Source organism: Aptenodytes patagonicus, chromosome Z (genome assembly GCF_965638725.1).
Source record: "Aptenodytes patagonicus chromosome Z, bAptPat1.pri.cur, whole genome shotgun sequence".
NCBI classification, from domain to species: Eukaryota; Metazoa; Chordata; class Aves; order Sphenisciformes; family Spheniscidae; genus Aptenodytes; species Aptenodytes patagonicus.
In genome coordinates, this window is record NC_134982.1 from 3,041,193 (window position 1) to 3,058,986 (window position 17,794).

At 51.4% G+C, this 17,794-nt stretch overlaps 1 protein-coding gene across 2 annotated transcripts in view; it reads left to right on the forward strand.

The window, feature by feature from the left end:
- Nucleotides 1-5,068: 5,068 nt before the first annotated feature.
- The window catches only part of LOC143173127 (unconventional myosin-Vb-like), a 153,759-nt gene continuing 141,033 nt past the window's right edge, over nt 5,069-17,794 (forward strand). For both annotated transcript variants that reach the window (XM_076363201.1, XM_076363200.1), the window contains exon 1: nt 5,069-5,199. In XM_076363201.1, the coding sequence (XP_076219316.1) occupies nt 5,173-5,199 (27 nt within the window). In that variant the 5' untranslated portion in view covers nt 5,069-5,172. The remainder of the gene's footprint in view (nt 5,200-17,794) is intronic.

Below are 17,794 nucleotides of genomic sequence, written 5' to 3' on the forward strand. Positions count from 1 at the left end.
CACCCTTTTCCCCTCCAACTTCCATCCCTCGCTAAGCACTTCCTCCTCCCTTCCCCTTTCAGTGTTTGGCTCCCTGTTGGCGAGTACCAGGACTCTTGTCGTTTTGTTGTGTGGGAGCGTGAACGGATGCACAGAGCAGCTGATAAACGGCTGGGATTGGAGCCCAGGAGCCCCAGCTCCCAGGCCTTGGAATGAATCGGGAATGAACTGCTTGCACAGTCCGCCTCATCTTCCTGGTTTAAAGCAGACACCAAGCTGACAAACGCTTTTTGTCAGCCGTACAGCTCTTCGCAAAAGGCCGGGTAGAGAAATATTAATCTGAAACAGTATCAGTGATCTTAGCAGAGCAACCTAGCTAATTATGGGTGTAAATGGTGGAAGAACCTGCCTCTAAGATGTTGCCCTGCTGAGGGGCACAGCACCGACTGCGGTGAGGTTTTATCCTTGCTTACACACAAAACTTCTCTGAGATTAGCTTCCCCAGACAGCAGATGGAAGAGGGACAAGTTCACACCGTCCAGACAGGTGACTAGAGACAGCAGAGCCTCTTCATGTCTTGTTCCTTGAATCACTTGTATCCAAACAGGGTCTGTCTCCTACAGACGTAGAGGAAGGAAACGTTCATAAATGTGAAAACACTGCAGAGCGGGAGAGGTGGGTTGTTAGTCGGGACGTCTAGCCCTTACGTGGTGCCTTTCAGCAGCCATCTCCAAAGCCATACAGAGGACTTCAGAGCCGCTCCTCCTATTTTGCAGCTGGGAAAGGCCATCCCAGGTAATGGAAACAGTTTCATCAGTCCCGAGAGCTCAGGTAGTCACAGGTCTCTGCTCTCACCGCTGGGTCAAATTGGCAGAATGATTAAGAGATTAATTTCCTGGTCTGCCACAGACTCCTGGTGTGGCCCTGCGCAAGCAATGTAGATTTTTTTTTTCTTTGCTACTGTGACCCCTCTTTGAAAAATGAACATAATAGCACATTCAGAATTCCAGGATTAATTAAAGCGTGTTATTAAAGGCTGTGACACTGTCGTTGGGTACACCCAATATGAGAGACGAAAAATACCACACAGGTGAGCTCGGTGAATTTGAGCCATCCAGAACCATAATAAATCTTTTTTTAAATAAAATAATAACTCAGAAGAGGTGGTCAGAGCTATCAAGCATTTATAAAGTGCCTGAGCTCCTGCTCCTGGAGGCAAAATTCCTCTGCAATGAACGTGAAGTCTGCACAAAAGTAAAAGCTCAGACTGGAAGAGGTTTGCCTTCAGCAGAAATGAATTCCCATGGGATAACGGGCAACCAAACTCTTCTGAGAGAAAACTGGTGGCCGATGAACATGTTTCTGGGGCTGACCCCTTTGCTGCTGAGTGCTTTGTAGACCTCACGTTGGTCTAGAAGAACGGATAAGGCTCATACCGGCCTGCTGAGCGGCTGGGTGGGTCAGCGGACTCCTTTGGAAGCATCTTCTCCATGCCCCTAAGAAAGAATGATTTTCTCTGTCAAGACTGAAGAGTTTCCTTAATTGTGGTATTTCCCCTGAGCGTTTGACGGATCCTGGAGCCAAACCATCTATTAACCGGGAGCGCAGGGACACCACTGAGAAGTGAAGCAGCCTGGTCCATGGCTGGGTGACCTCTCCCTGCACCAGGGGTGTGAGCAACCTGGAGATGAAACCACTGGCGTTTAAAAACCAGGCAGTTACAGCCTCTTCATTTATACAGGTACTAGAGCTTTGCAAAGTATGCTTTCCTGTATTTTTTATTCCATTCTTCATGTTGACGGAGCAAGAGCGGAGGCATAGAGCGTGTTGGTGATTTGCCTGTGGCAGAGCCGGGAATGGCTTGTCCCCGATCACATCTTCCCAGACCCACTCCAGGGTTTGAACACCCGGCACTTGTCAAGGCTTTCTGCACCCACCCATCTGCTCATAAGGGCTTTTATGCTGACCCCAGGACTTTCCACGGTGATGCTTTTGGCCACGCATGAGGCGTTGAGCTGGGGAGCGGTTCCTGGTGCCCTGTGGCATGGTGCTGGCTTGGTCCCCGCTCCCCAGGGCTGAGCTGCAGGCTCTGGGGGCTGTGGGAGCGCTTTCGGGGCTGCAGGCTTGCTGCAAAGCCACATCCAGCTTTAGACAGAATCAGTTTTATTTGCAGCAAAATCCTTCTTTGTTAATTATTTATTGCTTTAACACCGTGATTAATTTTTCATTACTTCAACACAGGTAGGAACGCTTGCTGCAGAAACAGCCAGTGCAACCATGCCCAGGGTACGGTGACACCGCAGCCCCAGCCAGACTCGAGGGTAGTGCCCAGATGTAGCTCGTGGTGACTTCTGCACAGCCCAGGAGGAGGGAAGTCCAGCTTCGAGGTCTTTGGGACAACTCTGCAATGCAAAAATTCAGGACCTGGGGTTGCATTTAGCAACAGTCAACTCTGTCCTGATGACATTCGGAGCTGTCAGAATTGATGCCCCATATTTTTGCATTACCTGCTACCGTGCCCCGCACAGGCGGTGTCACGTACAAGAGACGAAAGCACAAACCTTTCCCTGCAAACCTTAATACACGTGCAGGGAGTTTAAAGTACTTTGAACTATGCAGATATTGCCCCTGATTTTGAGGAATGAGGTTGACTCAGCTCTCATTTTACCCCGGCCACCTGCGCTCTGCGCAGTAGATCCTGCTCCAAAGTATTTCCGCGGAGGATTTCAGGATGGGGTTATTGGTGTTGATGTACTGCTCGTGCGTTGAAATTCAATGCTGTAACTGTAGTTTGGGGGTCAGGGGATTTCGCTGCAGAAACGCTGGTTTCTACTGCCCGTCTGAATTCAATGGCAAACTCGCCTTCGCTCCTCTACCTAAATAAAACCCCAAAGCTGATGTGGAATGATGGGGTGCCTGTTGCAGAGCAGGTAACTCTGTTCCTAACCTCAAGTGCCAACCCCAGCACCCTGCCCGCCTCGCCGAGCCCTCCAGAGCCCCTCGCCGCTCCGTGCCATCATCTGTCCGTCCATCCATCTGTCCCTGGGGTCTCCATGTGTCATTGCAACACAGGGACAAGGCTGGGACCTGTGAGCATCTGGGGGAGCGCACACAACTCCAACACCCGTCCTGTACTTGCAAGGAAGCCACTGGCTCTGCTTAGAGGGGAAAAAAACCCTGGTATTTGGTTCATTTTCACCTCTAAGTGCCTTCGACGTGAATGCAAGAGGTGGTACCGTAAAATGCTATTTAAGAGTCAGTGCTCGTTAAATATTATGATCAACACAAGTTTTGATTCCCAAATGGAAAGAAATTTCCATCTCCTGAAGGAGACAATTTCCAGCAACTCAGCACTTAGGACACGCTTCAGGGATTTTGTATGTATTTTGGGGTTTTTATTTTCTAACTTTAATTAAAGTTTTAGATTATGATAAATTTGATGGAAAATCACACGCGGCACCAGCTGGTATTTCATAGGAACGGCTGTGCTTTGCCTCTGGGCTACCACTGCTACCTAGGCTTCACCGAAACCTTTACTCCTGATGGCGCCGGTACTTCACATTTTGTTTCTACAGTTGATTTAATAAAAGGAGAAGAGCAAGTTTTGTTTGCCCGACAAAGCTATCTTGGAGGCTTTGGAGAGATTACGCCGTCAAGTGTGTTACCCAGGGTAATTTCTAGACAGGGTGCAGGTTTTTCTCCCCCTCTTTGCTCCTTCCCAAACTTCCCCCAGAACCACCTGCAATTTATTTGGATTCACCAAGGACATCAGAGCTGGAAAAGAGAGATATCTGCGATGCTGGCTGTCCTCCCACCAAATCGGCGCTGCTCCCTGCCAGGCTCTGGGGTGGCTAAGGGAAAAGATGCCAAAGGGGGGAGCTGCACCCCCCAAGGGATGAGGAGCAGAGGGTGAGATGCCACCAGCTGCGGGTGCCCTGTGAGCGGCACAGCCCGAAACCACAGGAGGAGGGATCCCCACTTGCAGAGTAAACAACTGTGGCAGAGAATAAGCCCCGCTGAGCACATTTTCTGCCTGCTTAGTTAATATGCAAAATACCTTGAATGATGATGAATAGCAATAGTGATTAACTAGGAATACTTTGCATTTGCATCATCCTTCTCAGGCTCAAAAAGTGCCTTATAAGCATGAACTGAAGCACAGGGTGCTCCCAGGGGACGGAGGGAGCCAGCGTGGCCACGGACCGACAGGCCGGGGACAATTTTTGGCTGTTTCTGCCCAAGAAACAATTCCTGACGTCGGTGTAGGGTGGAGTGACACACAAGCAGTGCCCGGGAGCGCAGACAGCGTTGGTGGTGGGAACCCAAACCCACCTCCAGGCAGAAGACAGAGAAAAACCCGTCCCTGGTGCGTTCCTTGAATGCGTTTCCAGTGGGCTCATGTGGGCAACGCTGCTCGTCCCAGGCACAGGCGTGTCCTGGCAGAGGACACCCCGTTAAAGCCATTCATGGCACCCCGATATATGGGTGATCCCCAACCGCTCAGCGGCTGGTGGGGATGGCGGAGCCTGAAACCACCGAGGGGCACCCGCTGGGGGCTTAATCACTCTTCTTGCGTAGGAAAGGAAGAAGAGAAGAATAAAAAGGGGGGGGAAAAAACCCAACCCCAACCCCAAATACGGTGTGTTTCGGCGCCTCAAGCGAAGGGAGCGAGGCGGCTCCCTCCCGCCGCCGGGATGACCCTGCCCGGGGCTGGGGGCCGGAGCCGGGCGGGCTCCTGGGGACCCCCGGGGAAGCGGCCGGGGAGGGAAAGGAAAAATAGGTATAAAAGAAGACCTTTTTTTTAAAAAAAAAAAAAAAAAAAAAAAATCGACGCAGGCAGCGAGGCAAAGCGCTGCTCCCCCCGCCCGAGCCCGGCGGGGAGAGGGACCGGGAGGGCGCTGGGCGGCGCGGGGCCGAGCCTGGCTGAGCCCAGCCCAGCTGAGCCCAGCCCAGCCGCCCCATACCTGAGCGGGGCGCGACGGAGGCGGAACAGCGCTGCCTCCTCCTCCTCCTCCTCCTGCCCCCCCCGCCGCGCCGCTCCCTTCCCTTCCCCGCGCCCCGGCCGGCGGCGGGTGTAAAGGTCGGTCGGTCTGTCCGTCCGTCCGTCCGTCCGGCGGTCGGTCGGTCGGTCCGGCGGCGCCGCTCGCTGCCTGCCGGCCCCATGCCCCGCGCCTAGCGCCGCCCGCCCCGGCCATGTCCACCGCGCAGCTCTACACCAAGGTGAGCGGGGCGGGGGCGTGTGTGTGTGTGTCGTCCTTGTATTTTAGGGGGGGTTGTTTCCCAGTCGTGGAGGGGACCCGCAACTTTCCCCCCTCCGGGACGGCGCCCGCAGGTGCCCGGGGAGCGGCGGGGACCCCCCTCCCCGCCCCGCCGGCGCATCGCCTCCCCCCGCGGGTACCGGTCTCTCCCACCCCCCCCCCCCGGGGGGTGAGAGGCACCTCCCGGGATTTCAGCCGCCCGGGCGAACGACGTGGCCGGTTTTCTGCAGGGAAGGGTGGAACTTCGCCCGTGGGTCGGGGTTGGGGCGGCCTCGTCCTTCGTGGGGTCCGTCACCGGAGCGGGCGAACAGGCGGCTAAAAGACGCTCGGCTTCCCCAAACCCTCGTAGAGTGATTTTGTTTCCTCGTGTTCCTAAAACACGAGGGTGGAGGGAGAGGGGAAAAAACCAGTCCTTTACACCTGCCGTAAGTAACCGAAATGCTCCTAAGGTGCCCAGTTTCCTTTTCGTTCTGCAACTCCCGAATATAATCCCTCGGCGGGGGTACGACCAAACGCACCCGCTTCCTCATGGCAGCCGGGGAAGGTAACATGGCTGATGGCCTCGCAGGGTGCTACGCACCGCCAGGCCGGCGCTCGGTGTGCCAGCGGGGTGGCAGCCAGCCGCCCTCCCCGTCGCTTCCCAGAGAGAAACCCAGATTTGCTCCTAAAAAGTGGCCGTTGTGACAGTGGGAAGCTCGGGTGCTGATTTTTAAGCCGAGCCTGGGATCTAGACAAGAGATCGCTTTTTTTTCCCCTTCTCTTTTTCTTTTTTTATTATTATTTTGTGGCTGTGGGATACTCGGGCAGGATGCAGGGCATCCTCGGCCAAAGCGGGCTGGGGATGCACCCCGTGTGGTTTGGGGGTTTCCGCCCCCTTCCCAGTGAGAGGTTTGTGTCCGGAGAGATCTTTGCTGATTGACTTGGCCTGATGAAAGAGCTCCTCGCACACAACGGGAGATCCGCCCGGTACGGAGCGATAACTGATGGGGAGGGAGCCCTCTCCCTGCGCTCCACATCTTCCCGAGGCTACCCGGGAGTGCTGCGGGGCAGCCAGGATCCAGGGAATATGCTTAGTGAAAGCCATCAATAACGCTAGGCAGGGGCTCATCGAGAAAAGTGCTTGGCTTCAGAACGGTTTTTGCTGAAAGACTGTAAAGTGCCAGCATCATCTACTGTAATAATGGGAATTTTAGCATTTTAAATTCTTCCTGTGACCGTGGTCAGCGTGGAGACGTTGCCAGATTGGCACCAGCCCTCTCAAGGAACCGCTTTTTGTCTCCGTGCCAGTCTCCTGGGCTTAACTTTGCTGCAGATTTCTGCTTTTGTAACTCATTTTGCGGACAGCTTTTATGTAATATTGGGGGTTGCCACTTATTTTTTTTGGCTGTTGATATCAAATGGATGCAGGATGAAGTGTGAATCTGGCTGCTCCTCCTTTGAACCTATGTGAATTTAAGAAGCCCTGCTGGATTGAGCAGGGCTGTCTGTGAGCGGGCTGACCTCCATCCTTCTCAGGAGCGCTTCAAAAGCTAAGTCTCAGGATTGGAAAACCTTTTTCCCTTGGAAAATCTGAAGGGGAGCACAAGGAAAGCTGTGGCTGAACTGCTCCGACGTGCCGACCGCAGCATCTCGTCGGGCGAGTGCACGGATGTGATGGCAAGCATCCCCGGGGAGGAGGGAGCTGTGTTATCCGTATCTATGGGCTGGTTATAACAACCAGATTAATTGATTCTGAACTTGATGATCAGGTAATTAACCTGTGTCGTGTTTTTAAGCTAACTTGATTAAGTTTATGCTCCTGTTCGTCTGTTGAATGGGTGTAAGATGCCTGTGGGGCATTGCTTGTGATCCCGTCGCTGTCCAGGGAGTTGTCGATGAGGCACTCGGGAAGTGATGGGGATTTGGTGACAATCTGTGCGTGTCATTAATTTTTAATTTATTTTTAGTAACAACAAAGATTCTTGATGAGAGCTGGTGCTTCAGTGCTGGCCCTTCTGCTGGTGTCTGTCTGTCTTGTGGGGACGTTTTAGGGACACAGCTGGTGTGGTAGGTGCTGGGGCCACCGATGGTGCCTTGAACCCCTATGGGTCATCTGTGGGGCTGAGCGCTGGCGCTGCAGTGGAATTTAGGACTGTCCTGCTGGGTCGTCTTCTGCACGGGGCGTCTGTGCCGGCTCTGGGCTTTGAAGCAGCAGGAAAATGTTTCCCGTGACTTTGAGTATGTAAGAAAAAGAGCAAAGAAGGCTTTAAAAACCACGACGAACCCAACAGCCTTAAGACGCTGAGCCTGAGGGTGCGAGTTGCTGATGGAGGTCTCCAAGATAAAGCAGATGCGTTGGTCTCTAGCCTGCTCTTGGAAAGCATTGAGGAGGGTCCTGGTGCTCGCTTGGACATCACCTCTGTGCGGATGCGGGCATTCGGCCCCGTGGCCTGTAGCTCCGCTTGGCTCGTATACGGTAGAGGCCTCCGAGAGCGTGGTGGAGAGAAGACAACCTGCTGCGGAGGGCTGCCCTGCCCTGAGCAGTTGGGGGTTGATGCACCCTCTGTGCATGGCTGCCAGAAGATGCGTTAATGGAGGAACATGGGAGGGATCAGAGGAAACAAGGGGTAAGAGCACAGGATAGCTTCGGTGGGGTGTTAGGGTTCAGGAGATGACTTTCCAGGCACAGATGTGGGGCCTCCTGGATAACCTTGTCGGCAGGGTGGGGATGAGGCTTTTTGAGGGATGATGCGGAGGGAGGGAAGGCGGATGATCCTCCTCACTGGAATCAATACAGCTGTCTTGCTAAAAGCCTATCGATCCGATGCGCAGTGTTGCATTAGCACAGCCACAACGGTACCTCCCTCGGAGTCCTTCCTCCTCCTGATTGAACCAGGATGAGAGAAACTGCTGGGGAGCTGCTTCGGAGCAGCTGAATGGGACTTCTCAGGTCCTCCCGCCTCTCCTTCCTGCTGGGCTGTAATGGGAGCTGCTACGTGTTGTGTAGAGAGCCCTTAACTTCCACTTGATGCTTGTGGAAGATCTCCTGGGACCTTGTGGGACACACAGTATTTTCTTGGTGTTTAAGTTCATGCTTGTTAAGCCATGCTGATGAAATTTGCTGTGTTAGACTCAGTGCTGTCCTGAGGAGCACTTAAACTGGGGAGGAACCCATCCTGGAAACACCAGCAGCTGTCAGTTGATGGTGGAGGCCCTCTCCAGGTGATGTCTCACCTGTGCCCCTTTAAGAGCAGGGATGACTGGTGTTTAATAGCCCCCGTCAAACAAGATAATTAACAGCTTTGCCTAATTATGAGCATGTGAGTAGTTCCAAAACTGCATCAACCTTCAAGCACGTAGGACTCCACTTGGGTAAATAGTTATGGGGAGACCATTATAATACTCTTCTCACTCCTGATGCAGCACCTGGGGACTTTGGGATTATCTGGCTGTGGATTTTATTTTGTTGCAGAAACAAACATGAATTTAGTGCGACTTGCATCCTAGCAGAAGAGGAGCTGTGTGGTAAAGGGTGAAGACCTGGTCCTGGAGCCCCTGGCACCAGCGCGTGCAAGAGGAGCAGGGGAGGCAGGGGCATCGAGGACTCCCGCTTGCAAAAAACCTCTTCCAGGTGGAGAACTGGTGGAACTTTGCTTAACCTGCGTATCGCCCAGTTACCCTGGGCAAACACCTTTCTAAGGCTGCCTGGGGCCGGTCCTGCTCCTGCCGCGTCCCCGGGGTTCCTGCTGGAGAGTGGTAGTGGTGGGACGTCCCCAGCCGCAGCGCTGCCCAGCCCAACTGGTTGCAGCTGGGCAGGGGAGTTGCTCAAACCCTATTTAGCTGAAGCAGGAGGCAGAGGCAGCCCCCTGCAAGGCTCTTTCCTTCCTCTCCAGCCAGAGCCCTCCAAAGTAAACCTGTTGCTGATGCAGCTAAACTGCAGGTAAGGGAACCGCAGTCCGATCCCCGTAAGCCTGTGCAGATGCCAGCATTGCTCTGTAATGAGATAACAGGGACGCTCCGCTCCTCTCCTCTGAGCTGGGTGCTGTGCAGGATGGCGGGAGGGCATCGCTCCTGGAGGATGCCACCTCCAGCAACGGTTTGATTTGCAGCGTTAAACTGGAGATCGGACTTGTTTGCGTGGCTAGCCTTTGTTATTGTAAGGTGCCACTCTTCATATTACTAAAACAAATATAATTGCTTTTGCTTCTGGATGTTCTGCTCTCTTTAAGGTACTTCTTAAAATACGTTAATTGTTAATTTAAGCGTAGCCTCTAAACCTCATGCAAAATAGTGCTTCTGCCAGGCTAGGGAATAAGCTGTGCCTTTCTGCTCCTGGGGAGTTGTGCAGCTTGAGATACGCTCTTCAGAAGGTTTGCAGGCTCTGGATGAGTAAGAAACCAGGGTATTTATTTCTTTTCTTAATTTCTTTTTTTCTCCCATTGTGCAAAGTGACTGTTATTTGCCAAGTGTTTTTTAATAGACAGCAGAACTTAATGCATTAAAAAAGCCTCTTCTCATGGCCGGTGTTGGGTATAGAAAACTCTCTGGTTTTCACTTAAAGTTGTTGTATTAAATAAAGTAGCTGGAATGAATTGGTGGTTTCTGACCCTGGGGAGAGACTTTTCAAAAGCGAATAAATATCGCCAGTGTGATCACACACTGATTGAGTCAATGAATTGGCATGAACCTTCTGGCATAAAACCTTTCTGAAAATGATTTATCCTTCAAGGCTCGGGGAGGATTCACCTTTAGCGGGGGCCTGTGTGCTGGTTTGGGGTTGAGGAGCAGCTGGGAAGGAGAGAGAAGATTTTCTGTGTATCGCGTAGAAAAAAGTTCTGGGAATGAGTGTGGGGGACGGAAAGTTTGGGGTTCAGTCCCAGGACATCCACGGGACCTCTGCTGCAGAGCTCCTGAACTCCTGCCTCCGCCGTTTGCAGCTGCTGTTAGGAAAAGCAGGTTATACTTGAAGGTTTTGGATTTTTTTCTTTTCTTCTTTATTTTAGATTATGAGAACATGTCTGTGTCGTGCCACAAAGGGCAGGGACAGCTCGGAGGCCATGCTGGGATTTTTATTTAAAGCTCCGTCTTGCTGAAGGAGCCGGACCCGTTGGCATCCCCGGTCTCCTCCCGATCCTGCTTCGTTATTAGCTGCAGTCGCGGAGAGAAAATCATTGACATGTAAAATGTGATTGCTCCAGCCGGCTCTCTGCAGCTGGGGACCATGCCAAGGGCACGGCCACCTCCGCAGCAGCTCGGGGACCTCCTCGGCTTCCCTGGGACGGCTCGGAGGGGATGAAAGCAGAGCCAAACTTGGGTGTTTAAATACCATTCAGTCCACTGGTTATATGGCCGTGAGCAGGTGCAAGGAAGGTGAGAGATGGGCGCCGGTGGCTTGGCGGGCAGGAGATGGCTGGAGTTTGCCCCGCGCTCTGCCAGCGCTGTGCGGATGCACGTCCCGCCGCAGGGCATACCGTGCCGGGAGCTTTGCGCTGCAAAAATAACCGTGTTTTCTGCTCGTTGTGCATTTAACACACCTGTGCTGGGGTTAGACGAGAGCCACTGAGCTAAGTGATACAGAGCTCAGCGCAGGTGCTGGGGCACAGCCCTGGGAATGACTCCAGCAGGGCTTAATTTGCTTGATTCCTGCTTTATGCCCTCTTGCTGGTTGGGATTAGTCAACTCGCCTTTTTTAAAAATTATTTTTAAGAATTCCTGCCCTCGTACTGTTTTAAGGGTGTGAAATTTGGGTGTGTGGGGGGGAATCCCAATGCACACAAGCCCAGGTTGCAGCAATTTGCTGGGTTAACTAGGTGAAGGACGGAAACCTGGGGACGGCAGCAGGTCCGGAGCCCGAGGCAGCGCGTGGCTTGTGCCGGTCTTGTGGGGTGGGGTGGGATGGGATGGGATGAGTCGAGTCGGTCCTACCCTTTTCTGCCCTGAGGAAGGAGTTTAACCGAGGGTATTTGTCACAGGCAGCCTGGCTGCTGTTGAAGAATGTATTTACAAGGGAGGATTTTTTGCTTTGTTATTCTTCTCTGCTGCCAATAACCAGGTGTAGAAAATAATGACCCTGAACGTGAATGCGTGCATCCTTTCTGATGACCAAGAAAGAAGGCTATGTATGTTTGTATCTGTATTTTTATATATATATGTATGTTTGAGGCTGATCTCCATTTGCTGTAGTGCAATGCAGTTCTGGGCACGTTGGACTTTTAATTTACATGCCGATTAGTTTGTAGCTCTGGCCAAAAAAGTAGTGTACCCTTACTGTGGTAGTTGCCTGGGAAGGAAACCACAGGAGTAGCCTAACTGTAGTGTGAAGGTGGACTTTGGACCTTCTGAGTTAGTCGGTGGTGTAATAAATAGCAGGTAGCATAGGTGAAGCCCTGAGTTGGGTTTTTTGTGGTGTTATTGTCGCTCTTTGACCCGTTCTGCAAACAGAGGCATTTCGTGGCGGTTAAAGGAATATCAGCATGAACTACAATTTGGGCCAGGAAAATGACTGCTTTTATTGCAGCAAAACCTCAAGCTTTGGCAGACACCCGAGGTGTTTGCAAAACATCTTAGTGAAGAATTTGCTATTTAGCAAAACTGAAGAAATTCCCCGTGAGCTTTCTGTGTCTTGAGTTGGTTGTGTAAAGCAATTGCCCTCGTGTGCCTCTGGCCTGCTGTAAGACACGTTTTGTGGGGTTGGGATTCGGCTTAGCCTGGTCCTCCAGAAATGAAGAGAGACCTGTCCAGAGGTGGTAGCAGGGCTGGGAAGGACCAGGGGCTGGTGGGTGATGGGTTTCACGTGGTCTTCCTCACTTGAATGCTCTTTAACTTGATGCCCAGGTCATGGTAAACTCATCAGTTTTACTAACGAGGCTATTAAGGATTTGGTATTTATGCTCTTTGCCTTTCCTGCAGTATCTAGAGGGTTTGGAGAGGAACATCCCTACAGGGAAGAGCCTGCAGCCTGGAAATGTGCCCTTTTCTCCTGCTGTGCTCTCTCCTTTTGTCCTTGATTTGTCCGTGTCCAAAGTCTTCTCCAGCCAACTGAAACCTGTGGGTCATGGGAATGGGTTAAACGTGTCAAAGGCTGGACTATAGGACTACAAGAACTGTAAGCAACATAGATCTAGAAACCCTTACTATAAGGGATATAAGCCCTTAATTGCAGGATATGGCCCCAAACCTGCAGCTTGGTGCAGGGTGGCGGGATGGTGGTGCAGCTCCTCCAGCAGCGTGTCCTCCCGACCCGCCGTGCCACCGTCCTTCACCACTTTTAACCAAATCCCATTTGATTTTTTAAAAAATTATTTATTTATTTTTCTCCTCCACAGGCAGTTTTTTTAGTACTGCCTTTTAGTTCCCTGTGCTTGTCCGTATGAAGCCGGTGGTGCTGTTAGGACATTCAGACCCTGCTCTGGCAATTACAGCAGATCTCAATGGCGCCGTGTAACGCATCTTGCTGCCCTCCCCAACTCTATTTATGGTGCAGGGCAGGTTGTAGGATACGGTGGCCATCTCTTCCTTAATGCACGGCCATCGCCGCCTCCTTCAGTCTCATGTTCCCACATGGGCATTGGTGGTGGTACCGGTGGGGTGGTTTTGTGTTGTCTGGGTGCTCGGTGTTGGTGTGCTCCAGGTGTTTGGTGCTTACGTGGCTTGGCTTCTCAATAGATGTGTGCCGTGTCCACCTGTCCATGCTGCCTGTTGGGTGTTCCTGTTGGCTCTCATTCATCCTTCTGCCCGCAAATCTCTGCCGTGTGCCTCTGGCTTAGCTCTTCCCTGAGAAAAAGTATTTTCCGTGCTTAAGGTTGACCAAGCCTTTCAGCTCGTGACCGCTTCCCATCCTGCTGACCCATGGGCAGCCCCACGGGGCTGGTGGGCTCCACAGAGGGACGCGTTTCCCTCGGTGACTCCACCGAGGTGCAGAGCCAGCCCTTAAATCCAGCTAATCCATACCTTCACCCTTCCTGTGAGTCATCGCCCGAGCTGCCTTAGGATAGTCCCGCTGAGGTGCGAGGTGCTGGTAGGATGTGCTTAACCACCATTTACAGGGCTGTTGGGAGCAGGATGCGTTGTGGGTGAATCGCGGCCACTCCTTATCAAAATGACACGTTGCATCTCGGGAATGTGTCCTGGCGAGTCATCGCTCTTCAAAGGAAAAAAAGATCCTTAATGTATTTAAAGATGGCTTTTAAAAATCACGGGGGATGGTGATGGGAATGTCTGCTTTCTTCTGAAAGCCCTGAAGGGATGATTTCAGGTGGCTCAGGCAAACCTCCAGCTGCCAAATCCCCAAGCAGGCTGGAAATGAGCAGGCAGCCGGGGCCGCTGACATGTGTCTTAGCAAATGAGTGTTGAAAACTGTTTTTTAAAAAAAAAAAAAAAATCTGATCCCTGTGCCTGCTGTGAAGCCCGTCCGTGGTGCTATGTCCCAAGCGAGCAGAAAGTCGGTGTAAGCACATCTCAAGGCAGCGAGTGGATGCAAAGATACTGAGATGATGGAAGCTATAATTTTCAGTCTAATTAAGCTGAGTAACTCCCTTGTGGATTTATCTTCTTAATTACTTTGAGCTCTGATAACATGGGTGCTGCGGGTATCGCTGTTTTTTGGGCAGTGAGTGTGATGTCCAGCTGGGGTGGAGGAGCGGTACCCACCAAATGCTGTGGGGATGGTGCGGGTCTCAGTCAAGGACGCTTGGTCTCCTAGTGGGGTGGGGATGGAGAGCTGGAGGTGGCTTTCACGTGGCAGCACTGGACTATTGTGGTCTTCGATTGGTCCCACATCTCCTGGTAGGACCATGTGTCCTGTTTTAGAGGCAAGGTGGAGGTGTAGGAGAAGGTGGTCCTGCTCCAGACCCACACAGACCTCAGCGAGAGGTAGATGTGTGAATACTGGTGCGGCTCTCGCCAGCCTTTCCCACGGTCGTGGAGTGCCTATTTCTTGCCTAGCTGATGCCCGCTTTCAACACCACGTTCAGTGGTAAGAAGTAAAATAATGAAGGCAAGGAAAGACCAAGTGCCACTCATCCAGCGCTTGGTCGGTGTCTCATGTCACCGTGCTGTCCCCTTGCTTTCCTGTCTCCACCTGACCTTGTAAGAAATCACTTCTCTGCTGGGATAGACCGTGAACACCTGCACTGCCGTCTTGTAGTTAACGGTACCAATGAGGTGTGTTTTGGCTGAAGCAAGACCTTTAACATCGCTAAAAAGCTCTTCTGGAAGCTATGTCTGCACGGGGTGTGAACATCTCACCCGGGGGCTGGTGGAGAGCTGCCCTCGGGGGTGTCTGCAGGGGCTTCCCTACTCCGAATATTGGGTGGTTTTGGTTTTTTTTCCCTCCAGACTCTGGTGTTGCAGAGATGCAGTTTGCTTTTCCTCTCCCGTCTGGCTGTGGCAGCTGAAGTGCAGCTGGGGACACGTTGTTCGTGGCTGGATGGCTTTCAGGGGACCGAGGTCCCTGTGTGAAGGACTCTGCTTTTGAGCTGAACCTGCCCTCGGCTCTCCCGCAGCGCGTGTTTTATGGCCCTGGGTGTTATAAAGACCCTGGCCAGAGAGATAGGAAGGTCGTGGCTAGCTTATGCAGAGCCTAGAAATACCAGGTTTGAAATCTCTTGCTCTGCGTTCGTCCTCCTTGTTTTCTTTTTTCTTTTCCTTTCTAAAGCCTTTGGTTTTGTTTGGACCCTGCCCCAGCGAGGTAATAACTTGTTCTTCCCTGTGCAGAGTGGTGAGATAAATGCTGATACTTTGTCTGTCCTGCCACGGAGGATGGAGGCTGAGCTCTTAAATAAAATACTCCCTTTTTTAAAAAAAAAAAAGAGAAAAACCTAGGTGTCTTAAGCATGCAGACCTGAATTGTAGAAAAATAATGATGCTCAAGGTTAAAGGGCTGGTGCTTTGGGTGCAACTGGTGGCAGGAACGGCTGTGGATTTCAGCCTTGCGGTGCTGCTGCCGCCCTGGGGGTCATTTGTGCCGCCCAGCCCCTCGCCCGCTCGCCGGGAGCTGCTTTGAAGCCTCGTGGGCTCTTGCCGTACCAAAATAAACTCGGAGTCGAGGCTGTCAGAGCTAATCTTCATCGTTTCGCGCTTTGCCCTCCCCACTGCTGTTTCGGTGAGCGATGGCTGTGCTTGCACCCGCTTATTTTAGGGAAATCCCTCCCTGGCGTGGGAGCGCGGGGCCCACCCCCGTGATGCCAGGTGGACACGAGCAGTGCTGCCCAGCTTTGAGAAACCTGAAATATCCATTTGCTTGTCCATCAAGGTGGGTCTGAATCATCTTTAGGAACAAAACTTGCTTGAATTTGCCTTTCAACACCCAATGCTCCGTGCTGGAGAAGATGGGACGGCTGGGGCTGCTTCAGGCTGCGCGACCCCTTGCAGCCCCCAAAGAGCGAGCTGCGAGCGGGCTTCTCCTCCCCAAGCGCTGCTTCACTGGCGTTTGCGTCCCAAAGTCCAGCACCGAGCAGAAAAAACACCGCCCTCACCCAAATGCAGCCTCCCTGGGGCCTCTCTTTTCGTCCAAGGAACGGTGTGGTGCAGAAATCCATATTTCTTTTTTAAAAAAAGTCTACTCTCAGAAGTAGAATATTCTATTTGACAATGCCAAAAAGTCTGTAGACTCTCCAAGATTTCACTGTTTTCTTTTTTTTTAATATTGTTTTTATTTACTTTTTATTTTTTGACTGAAGAAGGTGCTGTCTCCCGGCAGTCTTTGCTCTGGTACAAAGTTTCAGCACTGGAAGGTCACGTGAAGTAAATCGGCAGAATGCAAACTCTGCTGTTACTTGCTAAACTTTGCCCAGACCTCATCTAATCACCGACCCGATAAGTACTTAGGAGTTCCAACTCCTCCTGCAAGGAGGGAGCTCAGCCCCGGCCCCAGTCCCCGGGGCAGTGCTCGTCCCAGCTGGGCATCCTCGGGGAGTCCTGGCATCCTTCTGCTCCAAAGGGTGATATTTTTGAACCCTTTGGATATAAATCATGCCTGAGCGATGACTTGCTGTTGTATCCCAACTTTAAATGGTATTTTCTTTTTTTGAGTAGCAGGTTTACTGTTTTTTTTTTTCCTCCTTTTTCTTTTTTAGTCTCGGATGACTCTGCTTTAATATTCAGTCATTTGCGAGGTATTACCCAAATTTAGGCTGTCGCTAATCTCTGACACGATGGTTTTCGGTGTCCCCGTGCGAAGAGCAGACTGGATGTTGCGGCTGATAGAAAATCCCCAGGACTTTAGTGTGCAGAAGCGTTTTTAACTATCGGACCACGCAGTTCATAAGTGAGTGAGGTTTCATCCTTTTAGCAACTCTGAAGTCGGTTTCTTGTCTCTCCACGTTCAGTACTAAAGGCTGAATGTTTCTAAAGGAAAAACCTTCCAACAAAACAATTTCATTTTCCTCGGTGATGTTTTGGGGACAATCTGTTGGCGACTATTTTATCCGGCGTGCCATCTCTCGGCTTATAAGCCTCTTTGATGTGGCTCATTCAGGGGAAAAATGGCATTACACACTACCTCAATCACTCAGATGTCAGAGGGGATATCACGTTCGACTAATCAGGGGAAATTTGGGAAGATTGAGTAACGCCAGGAGACATGACCCACTTTCAGATAAACGCTTTTCAGACAATAAAGATTGAGCTATGTGGTGGGGGAGGGAGAAACATTCACAGGGTAGAAATAATTAATTATTATTTATAATTTTTAAATTTTATTTTATTGTGCTGACCCTTTCCCAGGTTCAGGATGGGTTTTCTTTCTTTTTCTGTGGGTGGTGTTTTGGTTTTGGTGGTGTTTTGTGTGGTTTTTTTTGTTTGGTGGTTTGGTTTTGTTTGGTTTTTTTTTTTAGAGTAAGAGAATACTGGCACTAACTGGTTTTCAACAAATCTGCCTTATCCAGAGATGACCGTCCCCGGGCTGCGGATGCCCGTCGCCTTTGGGATGCTCCCTTGGGCACAGGGGGTGGCTGATGGCTGTTGTGATGGAGGGTGTTGGGGAGCTGTGGTCCAGCGCGATGGGGCTCTGGTCCAGCTGCTGGCGACCAGCGTTGGCTGGTTGTGGGGATGGGGAACCTGATGTGGGAGTTTATCTTGAGCGTCCCAGCTCAGGAAGGCATCCACCTGATGAAATGCCTCTTAAGCGCATAAGGACAGAAGAATATTAATCGTAAAGCCGGGTTTCTGCGTTTTCTTCGTACCACAAACCTTATATGCGATTCATCCCTATTCCTGTGTTATTGGGGGCTTCTGGCCAAAACAGCAACCGAAATTGCAGAGGGGTAGCACTGTGATGTTGTAAAACTGTGAGAAAGCCAAACCTGATGCTTGAATTTGTCTTTGGAGAAAAAAATTATATACTACAACAAAAGCAAGCGTTCTTCAAGTAGTAACTACATAATTTTCAGTGCTGCAAGTTCTGTCAAGCAACTTGTTGTGGCTGTTTCTTTGTGCAAGGTTTTGTCTTTGCAGCCACGTGAGCTGAGCAAAACCAACTTAGTCTCCTTAAAACTTCTTATAACCCCTTATTAAAAATAGCTTTGTAATCCTTCCAGAGTATAGCAACGAAACTTCTCTCTTAATTTCACGTTGGAGCT